Raw genomic sequence first — 21,957 nt, forward strand, 5'->3', positions numbered from 1 at the left:
GATTTTTATTTCTGATTTTAGCACACAAAAAAATCATGAAAACAGAAGGCTGGGGTGAAAACTTGCACCTGACCCTGTTCACTCCCTGGAACTGTGTGCACCAAAGTACAAACTTTCCTCTGGGATTCTGTTTTCATGTTGTTTTTTCCAATCTAGCATTCTTTTTTCAATTTTTTTTAATTCTGTTAACCAACCAAATAAATTGGTGTGGCCTTATCCTTTGCTGCATAACAGCTATCAGTCAAAGTAAAAATCAAACCTTCGCGGATGCCGTTTAGATTGCCAATAGGAATCGGATTATCAACAGTCTGCGCATACACATTTACCAACTACTATAGTAGCCATTAGCGATAGCAAAATGCGATCGTCTGGCCTTGCATGAAGCGCCCTCTAGCGAGGCACAGCCTGTCTGCAGCTTGGACGAAAAGGAAGGGCAGGAGGGTATCTTTCTAATACCGGCCACTATGCCAGCAACCGCATCTCATGGCAAAACATCCCTATTAATGAATGCTACACCGATAAGACTGGTTTCCCTGTCCCTGAATGACACAACAACAAGACTGGTGCCCCTGTCCCTAGTACTGAATAACACAACAACAAGACTGGTGCCCCTGTCCCTAGTACTGAATGACACACCAACAAGACTGGTGCCCCTGTCTCTGGTGCTGAATGACACACCAACAAGACTGGTGCCCCTGTCCCTGGTGCTGAATGACACACCACCAAGACTGGTGCCCCTGTCCCTGGTGCTGAATGACACACCAACAAGACTGGTCCCCTGTCCCTGAATGACACACCAACAAAACTGGTGCCCCTGTCCCTGGTGCTGAATGACACACCAACAAGACTGGTGCCCCTGTCTCTGGTGCTGAATGACACACCAACAAGACTGGTGCCCCTGTCGATGGTGCTGAATGACACATCAACAAGACTGGTGCCCCTGTCTCTGGTGCTGAATGACACACCAACAAGACTGGTGCCCCTGTCGCTGGTGCTGAATGACACACCAACAAGACTGGTGCCCCTGTCTCTGGTGCTGAATGACACACCAACAAGACTGGTGCCCCTGTCCCTGGTGCTGAATGACACACCAACAAGACTGGTGCCCCTGTCCCTGGTGCTGAATGACACACCACCAAGACTGGTGCCCCTGTCCCTGGTGCTGAATGAACGACACACCAAACAAATTCTAAAATAAACGACATACTGATAAATTGTATCATATAAACCGTTATTTAATTCATCAAATAATCAATGGACTATTCCTGAAAAATTCACAGAAAGTTCATGATAATATATAAACTGTGGTATAGCTGACACTACACAGATACAACTGCATACATTAGTCTATCAACTAATTTTATACACAATTGCTATTTCTTGACAACCTCACCATAAAGAGTATCATATTTTGTTCAATAAAATAAATATCATGTTTCACAGGTGACTACTGCTAAGACGGAGGCTACCAGATAGTTTAGTTGAAGATTTTCATCAAAAATACAATGTATTACAAATATTTGGAGGCTGAGAAATCATCCCTCCCATTGCAAAAAGGAGCCAGAGTCACAAGAATATATGTGTGTTGCTCACAAGAATCAGTTCTCGTCACCGGGATCTTACAACAATGAAACCAACACGTATTTGTAGATTTGGCCTCCACTTGCTTTTGGTACTGTAAATGCATTTAAGTTTGTGTGGTTTTTATTTCGCGGTAGGGAGAAAATGGAGTGTTCGCGGCGGTTTTAAAATCACGTTTGAAACAATACTAGCGCTACAGTCATAGGTGGACAAAAGTCTCGCGGCGGTTTTAAGTTTGCGCTGAAAGTTCACCGCGAAAACCACGAACATAAAACACCCGCAAACATTTCTGCATTTACAGTATTTTGAGGCGCATTTTCAACATAGAGAGGTAGGATAGCGAGTAGCCAGACACTAGACAGTGTATCCAAATAGTTAAAAAAAGTCACTTAACTTTTCAAGATCCCAGTTTTCAATTGATTTGAAGTTAATGCTAATATGTAATGCATTTTTTGATTACTGCAATATTCCATGTACTCTAACATTCAGAGAGCGTCTAAGTTTTTGACACAGACTGACGTATTCCAAAGTATCATAAATGATTGCTCCTAAGTATACTCCTATAAACAGAATAGTGTAGCAATCTGAAAGACAGGTTTTTTTCTTTTATAATTCTACAAATGGAAGAAATACAAAGACTGGAAGCAATGACTACAATTGTGTAACAACAAAAGATTGAGAGGTACAAATTTCAGTCAAAAGAACAGAAATGAAATAGTGGATATTCTTCCTGAGTAGGATCCCAATCTTTGCCAAAATTGTCAAATAATGCATCTACATCATAAACTGAACTTTAAAAAAGGGCAAGAAATGCTAAAATCAAAGTAAAAACTGCACTTTTGAATTAGTTTTCAAATGACATTTTGTTCCCAAGAATGGATGAAAATATCAGGGGAAACAAAAACTACAAAAATGAATGTAGCAAAAACTTTCAATTGCACGAAATGGCACCACGAATACGAAATGGCACGAATATTCAGAAGTCACGGCCACAATACACGCTTCCCATGTTTCTCCATACAAGTTCTTTTTACTCAAAAGCATCAGTTCGGTATTTGTTTTAGCAAAGATCTAAACATCCTCTGCACAATTGCCATTACATCACTGATTACCTCACATTACACTTTTGACATGAAACTTTTGACATGAGACATGACATATTGTTGTAGTACTACAATAGACTGCTAGGTGTCTCTTCTTAGCTGGAGTCCTCTGCACAATTTCCATTACATCACTCATTACATTACATTACACCATCACTTCTGACATGAACCTGATATTGTTGTAGTACTGCAACATACAGCTAGGTGTCTCTTCTTAGCTGGCTGGAGTCCTCTGCACAATTTCCATTCCATCACTGATTACATCACATTACACCATCACTTCTGACATGAAACTGATATTGTTGTAGTACTGCAACACACTGCTAGGTGTCTCTTCTTAGCTGGAGTCCTTGTAGTGCTTGAGTGTGCGAGCGGACGGGTCGTTGGTCTTGCTCCACCGCGGCATCCAGTAGTACGGGATCCACTTGGACTTACTGGGGAAGTGCTTCTCGAAGATCTGGCGGAAGTAGTACGCCTCTTTTGTACGCGGCGGGTTGAACGGGAACGTCTTGGGTGCATCCTCCATCATTTGATCGTTGATCTGTAAGGTAAAGGCAAGATTTAGGTTTACAGCTTACTTTCATTATCACAGGAACAGCTAGCTTGATTAAATTGCGCTTATAGCGGCCAGCCCAACATCCGCCGCCGCCCTAGAAGGGGTTGATACAGCCTTGGACAGCAGAGTTTGTTATACAGACTAAGCAATAGCCATTTCTCTCACTCTTTCAGCCTAGCCATACATGGACTAGAAACGTTGCGGACAGAACGAAAACTTCAGAAGCTAAGGATGCTTGCGATGAACCAGACAAAAGAGAGAATTGAAAAAAGACTGACTTCAGCTGCAGAGTGTCCAGACCACTGCAGCAGCAGAACACAAAGGACTACTTCTTCAGCCTATCAACAGTTTTATTCAACCCACAAGTCACAATGTGACCCAAAGGCAACTTAAAGGTTACATGAGTAAGAGTAAGACTGGAACAGCTTCTCTTCTCCCTGGGTCAGAAACATCGTGACAATCATTGAGATAAGCCCGACTTCTTCAGAGTGTCAGGACTAACTGACCCCATATGAGAAGCAAGGCTCGCTAAGGCTGCTATGGAAAATTCTCTATCCCATACATGCATTTCAAAGTGTGAAATTTATATATAAAGTGCCTATCACAAGGTTCTTTTCAAAGGAATCGCTATGAGCCTGAGATCACCATGCACACTCCTTTATTCCAGTGCCCGTCAAACCCGCCACTTCTCAGAATGCCTCAGTACAATGTAACCCACACCAGCCCTGGGGCTACATCACCTCCTCTAGGGCCTGGGCTCTCTCTCTCTGGCCTCCATCCGGGGGCCTTCCACTAATACCTGTATTTGGGAGGGTCACTACATGCAACGGTGCCTTTCTCATGGACACAGGGGTTTGAACTAGGAACCTCTTGATTCTAGGTTAACAGCTATATGCCACACGATGGCACAAACAATGGACAAGTATTGTGTTAGTTGGCTGGTTATCTGTTGATTCTTTTTTCACACGTTTTCCTTACCTGTTCTTCTACATACTCCTGGAGGGTCTCATACCAGGATTTCTTCAGCGAGGACACGCCGTCGCTGAACGCCTCCTTTGGACGCCACAGGATCTCGTCGGGAAGCAGGCCGGTCCCGTCGAACGCCTTCCGCAGGGTGTACTTCTCGATACCGTCCTTGGCTCGTCTCACCTCTGTCGGGAGGGACAGGTAGTAGCCGGTGAACATGTGGTCCAAGAAGGGCACACGCAGCTCCAGACTGGAACAAGAAATCAAAGATCCATGAAATATGTAGAGATTTCCTGAAAATAATTTCATTCATGGTAGAAAATAGGACATTGGCGTTTTCTTTTTACACAACCAGTAATCTCAGACACCTTCCTCAGAGCTTCTGACTAGAGTACTGCTTCTCGCCGCGATGAGCAGACAAAGTAGGTGATGCTTTTGAACACAATCCCAAATGCGGCTAAGTTTGCATCCCCCCTCGTACTTATAGCAGACTCCGGTCAGCTCTGAAGAAGGTGTCTGACAGACACCAAAACGTCAGCAGGTGAGACATAACTGGTTGTGTAAAAAGAGAACTCAAACATCCATGTAGATTTTTTGTGAATTTCTTAATGCCAAAGCCCTAGCCTTACCATGTCTTTTTACAGTTAATGCTCAACAAGTCCCAAGTCAGGTGTCCCAAACTGAGGTCACTGGGGCTGACTTGTTGTCTATGGATTATACCACTCTATTATCAGCAAGCAGGTTTTGGTCTGCAATGCTGCTGTACCTGAAAATGCTGCTTGGAGGCCCCAAACCCCTGGATTTCTTTGGTACTTCTCAAAAACTATCAATATTATAATACCAAAATTCATACAAGTCCATCAACACGATCTTCAGTTAACGTTCTGGTGAGAATATACAACAAACACAACCAAAAACAGCACCTCTGAGGTTAAACTGTTTGACAGACTTAGACATACCTACAAGCAAAAGAACAATACAAAGAAATGTATATACAAATTCGCGGCAACATAGGGATTTTGAGCTTACTAACTGTATGGTATGAATGTAATATTGCTGGTTATTAAGTATCAATACAGTAAACAAATGATATCTAAAAGCAGTTGATCACTTGTGACCTCTGACCTACCCATGAGCACTTGTGGTTCTGTCTCCCCTCAGGACATCATACATGTACAGGTCTCCTAGCAACCGCCGACTCTCCGCATCAGCCTCTTCTGCTGAGGGAGCCTGTAGGTGTGGGGAGAAAAATACATTAGCACATCAAAAGCTACAGGTGTCATTTTATACTCTAGGAATGTGTACAGTACCACGAAAGTAAATTTTGGTACAGGTCAAAAATACTTTAACATCAATGTACCGGTAATGTATCTGAATAGACTCACACTCAAGTGTATAACATTTTGACTTACTCTGTTACTAAAAATGTGGTTATTCCTACCACAAAGAAGAAAATTCAGCACTGGAAAAATATGAAAACATTGTATGGTCATTGAAATCAACACCATTTTTGATTTGAGATCCTCTCGAAAGCATGGGTTTTCTACATGTATTGATTGAAGTGTAAAATAAACATTTTATTAGCTGTTTATGCAAGTTTCTGTCATCATTGAAGACCACAGGTTACTATGTTAAATACATGTAGTTCTGGACCTGTACCTAAACCTCTGTACCAGTAACTGAACCTGTACCTGTGTTACGTTTCTGATACTGTAATTAAATACAGCCATGTTCGCAGTGGTTTTATGTTTGCAGATTTTACGGTAAGCTTTTCTCTGCAAACTTAAAATCACCGCAAAATTTTTTACCCTCCTACCCCCTTGTCTATTGTCTCAAACATGAACTAAAACCACCGGAAAAAAATCCATTTTCTCCCTACCTTGAAATAAAAACCATGCGAACTTAAATGCATTTACAGTATACGATACTATCAAAAGTGTATGTAACGTTACCTTGTTGAAATAGATGTAACCTTGAGCAAGTTCGTCAGATCCTTCTCCAGAGAAGATGACAACGGAGTCAGTCTTCGTGCGGATGTACTGTGACACCAGGTACATCCCTGAAACAGATTTAACAGCGTTAACTTCCACCAATCAAAGGGTACAAAATAATGTAGCTATATAAACCCATACTGGTCAGTTTCTTATGACCTTTAGGCTCTAGCCCTAGAAATACCTGACATTTTTCTATACCAATCCATGGCAGTATGGCAGACACTCAGCCAATCATAATTATAATCAAGGACAATTAAATTTCTTTTGACATCTAACCCCAAACATCAAACCAGGTACCATGACATTATAGCACACACTAAGCCAATCATAATCAAGGACAAAAATATTCCTTTTAACTTCTATTCCCAAAAATATGACATTTTCTACATTTAAAGCATGACACTGTAGGACAAACTCAGTTGATTGTATTCAAGGAAAAGTATATGTACATGACAATGTCTAACCAATGAAGAGGCCCAAAGTTATGGCATTCCTTTATCAGCCAATCAAAAGCAAGGACAGCTAATTATAAGTGAACTAGACTGGCCGTCATTTGCTTTAAGAGCAAATTCAGGATGTTTCGCCCATACTCCTCATGCAAGAAGTGGGCTGTCCCAAAATAACTCCTGGGCAAATCCAAGTTTCTGCATAATTTATGCAAATGAGGTCCTCATGAGCATAAGTTATGTCCAGGTGCTTTCACCTTTCCTACATGTACCTACATGTACAAGATGACATCCACAGCTTTTACAGTAAGGGGAATACAACATCATGCATAAATTATGCAAGTGAGGTCCCCATTAGCATATGGCATGGCCAGGCGTGTGCACCTTTCCTAAAGCTACCTACATCTCAAATATGACATCTGCAGCTTGTACGGTAAGGGAAATACAAGTTTCAGCATAAATTATGCAAATGAGGTCCTCATTAGCATAATTTTTGGCCAGGTGCATTCACCTTTCCTAATGGTACCTACATCTTAAAGATGACATCCGCAGCTGTCACGGTAAGGGAAATACAAGTTTATGCATGAATTATGCAAATGAGGTCCTCATTAGCATAATTCATGGCCAGGTGTGATCACCTTTGCTAACGGTACGAACATGTCAAATCTGACATCTGCAGCTTTTCCGGTAAGGGAATTACAAGTTTAAGCATAAATCATGCAAATGAGGTCCTCATTAGCATAATTTATGGCCAGGTGTGTTCGCCTTTCCTAAAGGTACCTACATCTCAAAGATGACATCCGCAGCTTTTACGGTAAGGGACATACAACTTCATGCATCGATTATGCAAATTGGGTCCTCATTAACATAATTTATGGCCTGGTGTGTTCACCTTTCCTAAAGGTACCTACATCTCAAAGATGACATCCGCAGCATTTACGGTAAGGGACATACAACTTTATGTATACATTATGCGAATTAGGTCCTCATTAGCATAAGTAATTGTCAGGTGTAGTCACCTTTCCTATAGGTACTTACATCTCAAATATAACATCCGTACCATGTACCGTACATATAACTTTCTGTAATACCATTAGTAGAGGTACCCCCTGACATCTGCTTGGTTTTAAGTCCCAGACATGGGAAGTGTAGGAGGGCTTATGTTACAGTATGACCTAGTTCTTGCTGGCCCCGACAGAAAATAACCAAAAATTGCATCAAAAAATTGCCAAATAAATCATTTTGAAGTAGTGTATGCCAAAAAAAATAATGGGGTCCTTTGGGTAAATATCCAATGCACAACTAAACCAAATTTCAGGTCCTCAGGTTTCAACACCAGGGCACTGGAGGCCATCATGTGCGACTTTTGTCTGAAAATGACCAAAAAACCTCCATAAAATCATTTTAAAAACTTATATCAAAAAAATTTTAAAAGGGTCTAGGGGTATACACGTACTCTACCTGCATACCAAATTTCAGCTAATTTGGTCGACGGACGACCGAGAAGAACCGATTTGAAGGTTTGACAGGAGAAGAAGAAGAAGGAGAAGAAACCTTACAAAAACAATATGTTTCGTTGGCGAAACATAATGATACACACTGACCAATGAGGGAGCCAAAACTTACAAGACAAGGTACTCCTCTCTTAGCAGCCAATCAAAGTCAAGCAGGACTTGGTGGGAAGTGGAATATTCTGACCAATGAGGTGCCCATAAGTCATGCCACTCCCATTTCAACCGATCAAAATCAAGACAAGTAAGAGCTGCAGTACTACTGACCTACAGATGCCCGGATGGTTGTGATATCATAACTCTCCAGACTGTAGATGACGTCCTCGATAGCCTGGATACCTTCTTCTGGGGTAAAGGACACTTCATGATGCTCACTGCCGATGTACTTGGCAACCTAGAAAACATATGATGAGCATTATCAGTAAAACTTCAATGTACCTAACAGTGGTTGTATAGGACCGTCAAGGCTCATGAGACCCTGCAGATATCAATCAACTAATCAATCAACCAATCAATCAATCAAACAAACGAGCAATCAACCAATCAAACTGTATTGCAATGGTTACAATTGAATGGCAAATTACTGAACAGTTCTTTATATCAACAAGTTTCATACTGATACTATTCTATATATAGGGAACTCAACAGGAACTACATACTAGAGTAAAAGTATGATGATTAGAAAAAAAAGGAGACATTGTGTACATTAAGAGTTTGGGTCTTTTGTGTAGAGCACTAGAACGGTTATATGTACTCAAGACATCAACACTGTCAATGGAAACCATGGGGTTGTTCGAGAAAGTTTGTTTTTATCTATCTAAGATGTATAACAAATTTTTGCAGAATCGGTTGGTCTTTTTAGATAAGTTTGTTCTTACATTTACTGGTATCTATGTCAGACAATGATGAAAGGGCTTTCATCCCTTGAGGTTTCCGGCCTACGGCTGCTTTTTTCATGATCAGCAACGTCTTATACAACGTCTTATCTGCTAGGAAAATACCCACTATAGTTGGGTGCACAAAAAATTGTGCTTTTTGCTTAAATGCCACAGTATGGGAACAACAGACGATAAACCAGATAGTAAGTGTGTGTGTGAGAGTATGCAAAAGTCGACAATAAGGCAAGGTGGAGTTCTCCTTATGGTTGCATGGTGGCCTTGTAGATAGGGTTCAGGTAAGAGTTCGAAACCCTAAAGCGCCTGTCTCAGTGGACTGCGGCACGTTAGAGACCTTGCTACGTCCTAAATTGGATTTGTGTTACCCTTGACTAATAGTAATAGGAATGTCATGCAAAACGTGCAAGTATGACCAAAATGACGACGAAACACACAAAGCGTAAAAAATGTATTTTTCATCAATGAAATTCGCTGTCAAATCACTCAGTTGCAGCAAGGTCACCAACATGCCACTGAGATAGGGGCTTAGTAGTAACAGGCCCAAATGCTGTGCCCTTGGGAAAGGCACTTAACACGAATTTCCTCACTCAACGAAACAAAAACGAACTTATCGCTCCCTACCGTTCTGGCAGCCTCCACGTCCGGACTCCCCTCCATGCCGATAGCGTACGTCTGGACGGGGTAGATGATACCGGACTTCTTAGCGTGTTTCAGTAGGAGGGCAGAGATCAAACTGGAGTCCAGACCACCTGGTGTATAAAACAACAAAATGATATCAAACCTCCGTGAATAGTTTCATCAGGTTGGTAAGTCACTGAACAAAAAAGACGATAATTGTGTATGTGTTACACTTCTGTACGTTTGGGACCGCATAGTGATGTTATCCCGTGATTGTACATATGTAAATACTTTGCGTTTGGGATTGCATCTCATTAATATCTATAAGCAGCAACACCTGTGCTGCATTGCTATGTGAACCAGTCAGAATTGCCTTGAAGAAGGTGACAGATGGTCACCGAAACGTCGGTGGAATAAATCTCTTGGTTGTGTAAAAAGAGTCTTTTTTATTCACTGATATCAAACCAGTTTAGCTCAAATGAATTTATGAAGAGTTGAGCTTCTCTTCCTTTAATGTCCCATCCTATGGACTGTGACCCTTTCTAGCATGCAGGTTGGGTGTGCGACACAGCAGGGATTCAAACTCACGGCCTCTCGGTTCAGAGTTTGGGTCCCTAACCACTGCTACCATTGTACTATATACACACTAAAACAAATGTTACAGGATTTCTTTTTGACATCGTGGAGTTGAATCTGTTTCATTGCACATGTAGGTAAAATAACTGTAGTGTGCATGGTATTTTGGAGGTCTGACACTAAAACTACAAACGTTACATCAGCAATATACAGAAAGTTTTATTATGAGCAGTTTTGAACCACACGTGTCACCTGGCCAATGATAATACTGTGAAACCTGTCTATAGTGATCACTCTCTGGATTTGAAGAAAATGGTCCCAGCATGGTACAGTGGCCACTGTAGACAGAATTGTATCAATGGGGAAAATCCTAGCCTCCTTCGCAGACTGGCCAAGGTTTTCTAATGCCGGCAAGGGAGTTGTGTAGCCAAGGGAGTTGTGTACCCGAGGGACGACCGCTGTTTAGATAAACGGGGGTCGTCCCTCGGCTACACAACTCCCTTGGCTACACAACTCCCTTGCCGGCATTAGAGAACCTTGGCCAGTGAAAGACATTGCATCCCCCCGCACCCCCCGCCCCCATAATATACACCACCGTTATAAGAAGTCTGCGAAGGAGGCTAGGAAAATCCTCTAAGGCCACAATAGCCAGATATTACAGGTAGTGTAGAGGTAGTCTCTAGTACAGGTTTTACCATATTGATAACCTCCATTAACATTAATTCACCGGGTTACATAAATCCACCACTTTGAAAAAGTGTGTATGAGAGATCTCTAGTGTAGCACACCCCCGGGTATGCACAGTTTAGATATACAGGAGTGCATTATACTGGGGGACGTTGGTTTGGAGATCTGTTTGGATGTATCTTTTCAGGGTGTCGGAATTATGTACCCTGGTGGAATTATGTTAGTAGATGTTGAATTACCCAGTTTGGAGAAAAGTGTTACTATAATACAGCTCTCTTAGAAATTTTTAGCATTTACAAATACATGTAATGATTGGCAGTCTACCTGACAGCAGGCAGCCAATCCGACGGCCTCCGATCAGTCGCTTCTTCACGGCTCCTTCCAGCAGAGCTCGGATGTTGGCATAATGGTCGTTCTCCTCTGGAACACAAAAACAGGTTTGGTAAAGAGTGGCCATGAATTATATGACATTTTTTCTGTAAATGCATATAAGTTTACATGGTTTTTATTTCACGGTAGGGAGAAAATGAAGTGTTCACGGTGGTTTTAAGTCCACATTTGAGACAATAGTAGACAAGGGGGTAGGAATGGAAAAATTTGCGGTGGTTTTAAGTTTGCGGAGAAGAGCTTACAGTGAAAACTGCAAACATAAAACCACCGCGAACATTTCTGCATTTACGGTAACCTCCCTTAAAACACGAGTTCAAAGACCCAAAATCTCCATGAAATTTGTTTTTATATATGATGTGTTTTATTTGCCCTAGTTATTTGTTGTTGCTGCTGATTGTTTTGTTTTATGTGCCAGAAGGTATCCACATACATAGAAACATGTACACAGGTTTGGTAGTGTACCCATTTGTTGTTTGACCACCAGCTGTTGGGACCTGGGGAGTTCTTGACCTAGATAAGAGACCAACAGATGTGACAGGTGCAACCTCAAAGCACATACCTACAATGGAGTAGATATTCCTCATTACTTATGCAAATTCAGTCCCAATTTGCATAATTAGCACTTCAGTTTGTACATCTCTGTCCAACCCACCTGTGTACCAAATAGCATGAAAATCTGTCGTTCCTTTCTTAAGTTATTCTCCAAATACGCCATTGCAGTTCCAGTGACACATACCAGGGGCCCAAAATTGACCTTGACCTATCTCCTCCCAGCACCTACCAACATACCAAATATCATTACAATACAATTCATCCACACGTTCTTCAGTTATGCTGATTTTAAGCGTCCAGTGACACAAACATACCCACAGGATAACACACAAGCAAACGCACGCAAAACAATATCCCCATGAAAAAGTATTTTTTCATGGAGATAATTAATCCACCGGGTTACATAAATCTGCCACTTTGAAATACAGTGGGTTTGAGAGATTATCTCTAGTGCAGGACATATACCCTGCTATTGAAACAGCAAGGAAACTTGCTGCCCTATGTGCCACTTAGGCACTACAATGGCCTGAGCGAACGAACAAACAAACAAACGAACGAAGGAAAGTTGACCACAGCAATGAAATATCTGACTCTTTTATCCAGTTGTGAAGTTTATTTTGTGTTCTGTGATGTTCTATCTAGATGTCTAACTTTCATTGACGTTAGAGTTGCTAGTGTCACCAAAATGAAAACTGATCTACACTAGAAGACAGAAGAAAAATGTATTGACTATGCATGATGTACAAAATGACTAATAAACTGGTGGATGTACCGACTAGTAAGTATCTTATACCAGCTCAGAAAATGCACCATGCCACATGCCTTCAAGTACCAGAGTTATCAACCCTGAATTGATTTGTACAAAAATGTGTTTTTCCCTAGATCTGTCTTAGACTGGAACTCGTTGCCACTAAGTACTGTAGGATCATCCTCACTACATGTAACGTTGGGTAACATAAATTCGGGATTTTTCCGATAATGGTTGACTGAAATCAATCTAGCAGAACAATAAACCATCCTTTTTTTCTATAATTCTGTCAGTATCATGTACTATCTTTGCACTAATCATATATATGGTAGATTTTGTCTCTAGTCGTGCTGACACCATAATATTTCAACTTGAAACTACTGTCCGCCGCACGCACAATAACGGTGCTGTCGGACAGGGGGGCACATTAATTCGGGAGAGAAGATTTGTCTTGAATATCTTACCGCTAATCACATTTTATACAGCAGCTATTCGTTCCATCCTTGGCTTGAGGAGAGTGCTATGGATATAGACGTGTCCAAGTAAAAAAAAAAATACACAAAAAAACAGCCGTACCGCACACATCAGGCCAGTTCGGGAACAACCCGTGTGTTGAGTCGGTAGAACTTCACTCAAAGTCGGCCCATCGTCATCATCGGGCAACGTGTAACGTTACATTATTCATGGGAAGTTAGCTGGATGCCGTAGCAATGGTAATACTACTATGTCCATGTGTTCCTTGTTGTGTTAGGAGCAAACTTTGAGGTAAATATCTTCCTCAGTCCACTATCACACGCAGCATTTAGACAAAAAAGTGTTCCTCACAAACCTTTGTCGTCTGCTTGACAACAGGATTCTGGTTAACAATATGGCGGCGGGAAAATACAAGTGCCGTAGGTTGTAGCAACAGAGAGGGGTTTTGATGATTGATCACACTTAGAATCCAGTTGCAGGTTAGCAAAAGAGATTGTAATAAGTTGTCTTATAGATAATTGTGTTTAGCAAGCAGGAGATGTGACATTTGTCTTATAAACCAGCGAACAACCGTGCTGGGTGATTCTCCCACGAAGCCCCCAGACTCTGTCAATAAGGGACGGAGAGTTTTGACGTCGCCAACTTCTAATGCATGGTTATCGAAGCTTTTCAGCCAGTGTTCTGAATACGTTAGTCTATCTGCTTTGCATTGCTGGCGTTATAACTGATTTTGCATGTAGCACATATCCCTAAATACGCCGTTTTCGAAAAATCGCGAATTTAAGTACCCCGCGAATTTATGTTACCCAACGTTAGATAGCTTTGATTAAACAATGCTTACAATGTGCAAAATGTTAGCCTAAGGTGTGACAGGTTATAATCAGCTGCTGCCGTGTCGTGTGTCTGAGAAGCTGGTGTATTATTGTGCCGTATGGGCAATACTGGCTATCTCTCTCTCTCTCTCTCTCTCTCTCTCTCTCTCTCTCTCTCTCTCTCTCTCTCTCTCCAATTTTACGTCTTTTATTCCCCATCATATGGGGGTTGGACGTGCTTGCCCCAGAACTCCTCATCAAGTGCAAATCTTTTTAGTAGCAAGAGTATTTACGGCTGGATGCCCTTCCTAACGCCAACCCAAACCCTACTGCTGGGCTTAGGACATGTGTGTTAAGTGCCTTTCCTAAGGGCACAACGTATATAGATACAGATACAGACGTAAAAAGAACACCGTTCATACAATTTGACACTTACCCAGGGGTTTGACAAGAGCGTCGTACTTGGGCATGTCTCCGATCTTGTGGAACCGCCCGCGCTCCCTCAGGGTGACCTTGCCGTTGGGACTGAGGTCGTACGACTCGAAGTGACCCGGCAGGAAGGGTTCAATGTTGACCTCGTGGTCGTCATGGCCGTGGCTTAGCCCCATCAACCCTGTTGTAAACAAAACAAACATCTATTTGTTTATTTATTTATCTATTTTTGTTTTCATTAACAAGCATGGGCCTAGTGGATAGTATGCTTGCCTTGAATGCGGTAGATCGCGGGTTAAACAAAACATTTATTTATTTATTTATTTATCTATTCATGTTTTCATTAACGAGGATTGTTATTTTGTAGGGGACGTAAAGCGGGCGTCCCCGTGTATGAGGGAGCTTTAGGTGTTAGTTGTCAAACCTCAATACGTGAAAGGACCCAGCACTCTTATTGAGAAGAGTAGGGGTGACCTGGTGTGCTTAGCCAAGAACACAAACCGTAGTGAAGTCGCATGGCACTACCACCAGCTATTTGAAAAATCATTATGTTTCACCTCAATGGAGGATGACTACTTAACCTTTTTTTATGAACAGTGGAATGTGGAAAGTCTAAATGGACTACCACTTACAGCTTGTGAGCTCAGCCAAGAACACAATTTGTAGTGAAGTCGATTTTGCACTACCACTACTTGAAAAATCATTATGCTTAACCTCAATGGAGGATGACTACTTTACATTTTTTTTATGTACAGTAAGGACAGGAAAGTGATCTCGATCCGTTTTAGCTCAATGAAGAGCTATTCTTCCACTGGTCATGACAGGGAAGACAAATGCTATGTACAGTATTTACAGGTTCATTGTACCGGGGAAATTCCCCTAGTTCTTTAGACAAGCACAATGAACAGTGGACCACGGCTTAACGTCCCGTCCCTATCCAGTAGCGTGCATGTCGGGTGAGCGAGTTGAATGGGTGTCAGAAGGATGACGGCTGAGACACAACGATTTACCGGTTTCGACCTTTTATTCAAAAGTCTTCATCAGAATCGGGTGAGCGACACAGCTGGGATCAAACCCGGGGCTTCTAGTTCCAGAGGCAAGATCGCTAACCACTGGACTACGCACGCTACCTAATGTGTAAGAAGTAGGAATGTGGAATGTCCAACTGGACACCCACAGAATGTTTTGTTGCAGTGGTTACTCACCCTTAGCCTCTGAGCAGACGGCCAGGAAGCCGTCATCCTTCAGCAGGCGGAACATGGGGCGGACTCCGTATGTGTCCCGTCCGAGGTACACCTGGGACAGAAATAACAGGTTCAACTCTCCTACCAAAGAATTACCACGGTACCTTAAGTATTCATACAAACTTTACGGAACTCATACAATCCACTACTATAAAGAAACATAAAAAGTTTACGGAATTCATATGAGTTTCACAAATAGTAAGGACGGTACGTATTACGCAAAATGTATGAATTCCGTGAAATTCGTATATTTCTTAGTAGGTTATATAATGAATTCTGTAAAATTCACATGAATACTTAGGTACCCCTGGACCATATATCTTTGTATTTGTATTTGTACAAACACTAAACAACACCAAGATAGCTGAACAACATTGTGAATTTTTTGCAACACAATATTGACTTAATGTTGTCAATAATTGTGATCATAACTGACGAATCCAGTGGTTTAAACCCTTTGTCATCATTGCTGCAGGCATTAAGAATCCTGCCCATAGCAACCATCTGTCCACATACAGACAAGATCTTATACATGTAGGTCCCCAAAGTGGTCTTCTCAGGCAAATTTGACTGTAGATGATTTGAACACTACGGTACCCACCCTCTTCTGCTCCGTGTCCAACAGAATAAAAGCAAAGACTCCGTCCAGGTGTTTAGCGGCAAACTCGATCCCACCATGCATGTACAGGCTGATGATGGACTCGCCGTCACAGTCGGTCTCGTAGTTGAACCCAAACTGCTCCGCTACCTGTGTCATTATAGATAACAGAAAGGGGATCAGAGATGGCAGACTTCACTCCCTTACCCATACTGCTTTGCCTCACTGTCACCTAAGCTACATGTATTCACAGAGCCATGCTTACCTTTCTGTCCTTCCCTAAATAGCTTCCTCAGGGTGGTAAGGCCATGTTGATTTGATTATATGGATGACATCAGTGCACACATCAATTTTCGTCCTTTAAAAAAAAAAAGTTTTCGGCCATACTGTAAATCAAATAGAGCAGCTGCGAAATGAGCAAATAAATGCTGTACATTGCAAAAAAAAATATTTCGTAAATGGATACTAATGTTGTAGAATGCCAAAGCCAAAAAAGAAGATGTGAAAGAATAAAAATGATTATTCTGTATACCATATTCTGTGTGTTAAGTCATTTGTTTATCCTTCCTGACCACATAGATTTCATAATGAAGGCAACTTTTTTTACCTACTTTTATTTGCACGCTCACATCAGTTTTGGGGTTCCCAGAGGATGTCATCCATGATATAATCAAATCAACATGGCATAAGTCAATAAAAAATACACCAGCCTGTAGCAAACAGCAGTAGAATCCTTTCAGGCCCTGAAGAATGTAGCTGAGGAGTTACCAAAATGTCGTTTACAGTGTACATGTATGTAAATTTTTGCAGGTTTTGTTTTATTTTTTTAAGAACCTTCTTTTCTTTCCTTTTTCTTACCCTTCTGTAGTTGTAGATTTCTCCATTGTAGCACAGCCATATCTGGGGGTATCTGTGGACTCTCATTGGCTGCATGCCGTAGGTGTCGCCCACGATGGCCAATCGGTGGAAGCCGAAGCAGCAGTTCTTGAAGTGGTTGATGTTCTCGAGTCGGAAGCAGTCGGGACCGCGGTGGCCGATCCTGAGCGCGCTGGCACACTGCTTGGACACATCCTCGTCACTGCCGAATATCGCCCATATACCACACATGTTGTACCTATAAAAAAAGGTAAAGCAGTCATCCTCAATTGAGGTGAAGCGTGATGCTTTTTCAAGTAGCTAGTGGCAGTGCAATGCGGCTTCGCCACGGCTCACGTTTTGGCCAAGCACACCAGGTCACCCCTACTCTTCTCGATAAGTGTGTTGGGTTTGTGCAGAGGTTTGACGCTTGAGGCCTTAGCTCCCTCATACACGGGGCCGCCGGCTTTACTTCATCATACGAAATGACGATTGCAATCCCTTACAACATGTCCGAGCTGGGTCTGACCCTAGGATCAAACTCGGGCCCCAGGATCCACAGAATTTGATCCAGATGGCAAAGCAGCGGGGTTGCTTTACCGCTTGCGCCACAGGGACATGTGTATAAAGTAAAGTTCGAAATTTTTCATCATCACACATTTGCGATTTGTCCACTCTATAACATACAGATAGCACTACTGTCTTGAAAAAAAATCATACTGTCGGGGTCTGACAAAATTTCCTTGATTCAGACCTTGAACTAAAGCAAATTTATGTCATTTATCTTATATACTATGCACACAATTTTGTGAAGATAAAATTTTACAATCTCAATTTCAATTGATTACTAGTAATAGTAGTAATCGTATAAGAGCTGACAAATATTGTTTAAAATTTATTTAACATTATGCAAAGTTAACGGAATAACTTGCATATTTCATTATTTTTTTTATAGACTATTCCTTGACAAATCAAAAATGTCATTGAGTTTTTGTAACCACATGTAAATGGAATGTGGGGAATTTGGGTCAAAAGAGGCAACACCCCCAACCCCGCCCTAAACTTGGACACAACATTGAAATATGCAGCAAATCACAATCAACTTTTGTAAATACCAATTTAAAGGCTTGGATATCTCTCTAGGTAATGTGATAACTATCATTAACCAATCATCAGCTAGTAAATGATGCAACACAACATGATGCAACAGTAGGGGGTCAGGGTGGGGGCGGGGTCACCAGTAGGCTAGCAGGGCGTGTCAATCAAATTGTTGATAAAACTGACCTCCCCATGAACCCTTAGACTTTAACCTAGAATATCACAGACCTTTATCCTACTTTTTACAAGGGATAAGAGATTCATAATTTTACGCAGATGTTGTTTTCAGAGTTAAGAGTTAGATCGAGCGAAAGTTTGGGTTAGGACCATCGAATCGTTGCCCACGTGTATTGAAAAATCTTGCTGGACAAAAATAGAACCGGACATATGTTGTTTTTGTTAGATCGGACGATAGGAAACGTTAGTTGAGAGCTCAGTTGCATCAGCAAATTAATTACATGGGATATGTACAAACATTTCAACTCTCAAATTTAGACAAATCTTGCTTCTGTCTGCAGTGTTTACCACCATATGCATCACCAAAACCTCCTTGCCAAAACAAAACAACGCCTATAAATTTGTGGGCGTAACGTTAACATATTTTTTAGTCTTGAGAAAGGTGAAAGAAATACCATTTAGTAATGCATCTGAAGAAGCATTTTGGCTCCTGGAAACATCTTTAGCTTAGTATAATTGCAGACAATTGTATATAGAAACATGATGCAACCACACATGCCACATGGCAACTGCTGTGGGCATGTAGAGTCCAAAATTTACCCAAGAGACTTTTTCTCGGTCTACAAACTCTAAACAATAAGCTACCATGCTAAAACTATGCTTATGGCAAGGCAAATTTGCATAAGGTTAAGAAAAATACCTTGATCTTTGCGTTAAAGGCAGTAAAGCCAGGAAACGACGTCGGAAACCAAAACTCTCTGTTTGAAATGCAGATCAACAAGAGGTTACTTCCCTTCCCACAAGTAGGCCACGCTAGCGGCTTCCCTGATCGGGAATTTTAATCGAGTAGCCAATCAGATCTTCGATATAATAATTAGTTTAGCTCGCAGCCAATCAGCGGTCGCAGAATTGGGGCCTGGCATGTCAGCCTCTGTACACGTGATTTGGATCTATCCACTATAATGTAGGGGTAATTTCTTTCGTAAATAATACTTTCACTACTTGTTTATACTGCGACCGTTCGTATCGACCCAAACTAAGATCTATCACTATCTCTAGCAAAATATGAATATGAACATTACGAAATTTTGTATTGAAACTTCCATTCTTTTAAGATAAAAAAATCATGCCATTGCGTTTATTCTCCCACAGCAGAAATCGACCCTACCATGTTTCTGCTTATCATAACTGACATAAGAAAGCAACAGGCTTGGTCAATTCGCCGATTTCACACTTCCCATGATGCCCCAGTGGGGCGTCGTAAACTATATTTTGCGGCAATTCTTCTTAGCGCGCAACCAACAGAAAACAAGTAGGAGGGCGGTAAAGCTGCAGGAAGGTACGTTTTTTGTGTTGATTCTCATCAAACATGTCATAATTACATGTTTTATATACTGGGGGAGATAATACAGAACAATTTTTAAAGGTTTTTAGTGTTTGTCTATAGAAGTTGAATTGGTATTATTGTCATAGAAGAAGGGGGAGACAAACACTGGTAAAACCTTTAAAAATTGTTCTGTATTATCTCCCCCAGTATATATAAAACATGTAATTATGACATGTTTGATGAGAATCAACACAAAAAACGTACCTTCCTGCAGCTTTACCGCCCTCCTACTTGTTTTCTGTTGGTTGCGCGCTAAGAAGAATTGCCGCAAAATATAGTTTACGACGCCCCACTGGGGCATCATGGGAAGTGTGAAATCGGCGAATGTAAACATATACTTAGTACCCTCCAAGCAGAGGTTGGTCTCTGGCTAGTTTTTGACATGTTCTATGCGTTTTTGTCAGGCTTTCTATTTTCTCCTGTTTTCTTTATGTCGCCACACTGTATGGCAAAAAAATAGAAAGCCAGAGACCAACCTTTACTTGGAAAGTAGTAAACCTAATGGGAAGTCATGGGAGTCTATCTTTGAAAAGGAAGAGAAATATTAATAAAGACAGGTGTACATCATTGTATCAAAATGTCCTGTTTATTAATTGCAGGAAAATCATTGTGTGGAAGATGTCTGACAACATGTAAGACTCAACCTTGTTGATATTTCAGCACAATTATTACAATCTAAATATCAACAATGTTGATTCTTAAAAGTTTGAAACATAATGCTTCACATAGGTATCTATATATATGGCTTGGCACATAATATGTATCAAAATTTTATATCCATAACTCCTGTTTTGTATATCGTATCTTGTGATGATTTCTTGAACGCTATATTGTTTGTTATGATAAAGAAATTGAGTTTGTCTTGTATTCGTATTTGTTACTATTACAGTAAGTAGGGTCACAAGGGGTGCCTAGTCCAGTGGTTAGTGACCCTGGCCTCTTGATCAAGAGCTTGTGAGTTCGAATCCTGACCGTGTCGCCCACCCGACATGGCGCTCCTGGAAAGAGTCGCAGTCCTTAGGACGAGACATTAAGCCATGGTCATTGTGCTTGTTGAAAAGAGCTAAAGGAAATTCCCCTGTACAATGAACCAATTACTGTACATAGCGTCTGTCTTCTCTGTCACGACTAGTGGAAGATAAGCTCTTCTGTTCATCAAGTTAATTTGAGCTTAACTGGTTTGAGATCACTTTCACACTTTCGCTACCGTATAACTAGTTTTCACAAAACTTCCCTGGTATAACCTCAGAAAGAAACATTTTAAAGCTTGAAACTCGAAATTTTTCATGTTTTGTTCCACATCCTCTATATCTCAATGATTCATCTCTTGCTTGAATACGTCATATAAACTCGAATCAGTCTTCTTGTTACAGTTTTTGCGACAATGCGCCAGGTTACAAGGCCAGTCCCTCCATGACTTGGTTTGCCTGCTTGAGTTCACTCAGGAACAACCTGAACTTGTCTGCCGTCATGTTGAAGGAATGTGGCGCGACGTCTCCCGTGTCCGGGTTTCGAACCCTAAACCTCAGCTGGACCATCGGCTCTTGCACCTCCTGCAACTCGCTCGAACTCAAGATGTAATCCACCCGCCATTCCGCAGACTCAAGTTGGGAGAGTTTGAGACTTTGTCGCATGAACTGAGCCTGTAGGTTGTTTAGATTGTCCGCGTAGGTCTTGCAGAGCGAACTGGAATGCTCCTTCGGTAAACCAAGTTGTTGAAGCTCGTTCCTCAGAGACTCGCCGTCGACTTGGTACTTCGCCGCACTTGACAAGATGAAAGACAACGCAGCAATGCTGGCTTTCACATCACCCTCCTCGTACTTAGCATCTGCTGTGAGCTTGTGGACTTTGTCATAGTCTATGGACTGGCCTAACAAATCCTTGACCACTTGGACACAAAGGAGCTTCATTTTCACAGAGGTCAGTTTGGACAGGATGCTGATTTCGGCCAGGACCCAGTCTGGACAGTCCAGTTCTCCACAAAATCGGAACCTCATGCTGAATGGTGTAGTTCTGGTCCTGTTTCTTCAAGAAATCTTAGAGATTTTGGTGGATATGCTGTTCAATCAGGAAGGAAGTCACCAAATGCAGTCATGTGATATAGACCTAACGATTACTTTTTGGGTATGTATGAAAACAGTCATTTTTTATTGAAACCCTCAAACCAATCTAAATGTACCAAATATTTTAAATATTTCTTCTCAAAAAAAGTTCAATATTGATAACTTATGGAAGTATTTCATTTATGGTACTTCT

General features: G+C 41.4%; 2 protein-coding genes across 3 annotated transcripts; both read right to left on the reverse strand.

Moving 5' to 3' along the window:
* Nucleotides 1–1,214: 1,214 nt before the first annotated feature.
* Nucleotides 1,215–19,151, reverse strand: LOC136446968 (asparagine synthetase [glutamine-hydrolyzing]-like). Of its 2 annotated transcripts, XR_010757682.1 has the most exons (13): nucleotides 19,015–19,151; nucleotides 17,043–17,298; nucleotides 16,188–16,334; nucleotides 15,548–15,638; nucleotides 14,347–14,523; nucleotides 11,259–11,354; nucleotides 9,675–9,802; nucleotides 8,425–8,551; nucleotides 6,159–6,265; nucleotides 5,336–5,436; nucleotides 4,219–4,456; nucleotides 2,855–3,225; nucleotides 1,215–2,718 (listed from the first exon to the last, which is right to left on the reverse strand). XR_010757682.1 is itself a non-coding variant. In XM_066445629.1 (12 exons), exons 2-12 carry the CDS (start codon nucleotides 17,289–17,291, stop codon nucleotides 3,022–3,024), a joined length of 1,665 nt encoding a protein of 554 aa, XP_066301726.1. In that variant the 5' UTR covers nucleotides 17,292–17,298; nucleotides 19,015–19,151; the 3' UTR covers nucleotides 2,726–3,021. The 2 variants fall into 2 exon arrangements, 1 of the variants encoding a protein (XP_066301726.1); XM_066445629.1 differs by lacking the exon at nucleotides 1,215–2,718 and having other exon boundaries at nucleotides 2,726–3,225.
* A 1,117-nt stretch (nucleotides 19,152–20,268) lies between these two features.
* On the reverse strand, nucleotides 20,269–21,769 carry LOC136447430 (COMM domain-containing protein 4-like). The gene has a single exon (XM_066446344.1). The coding sequence runs from the start codon at nucleotides 21,696–21,698 to the stop codon at nucleotides 21,096–21,098; it is 603 nt and encodes a 200-aa protein (XP_066302441.1). The 5' UTR covers nucleotides 21,699–21,769; the 3' UTR covers nucleotides 20,269–21,095.
* Nucleotides 21,770–21,957: the final 188 nt, after the last annotated feature.

The sequence above is a fragment of the Branchiostoma lanceolatum genome, chromosome 13 (genome assembly GCF_035083965.1).
Source record: "Branchiostoma lanceolatum isolate klBraLanc5 chromosome 13, klBraLanc5.hap2, whole genome shotgun sequence".
NCBI classification, from domain to species: Eukaryota; Metazoa; Chordata; class Leptocardii; order Amphioxiformes; family Branchiostomatidae; genus Branchiostoma; species Branchiostoma lanceolatum.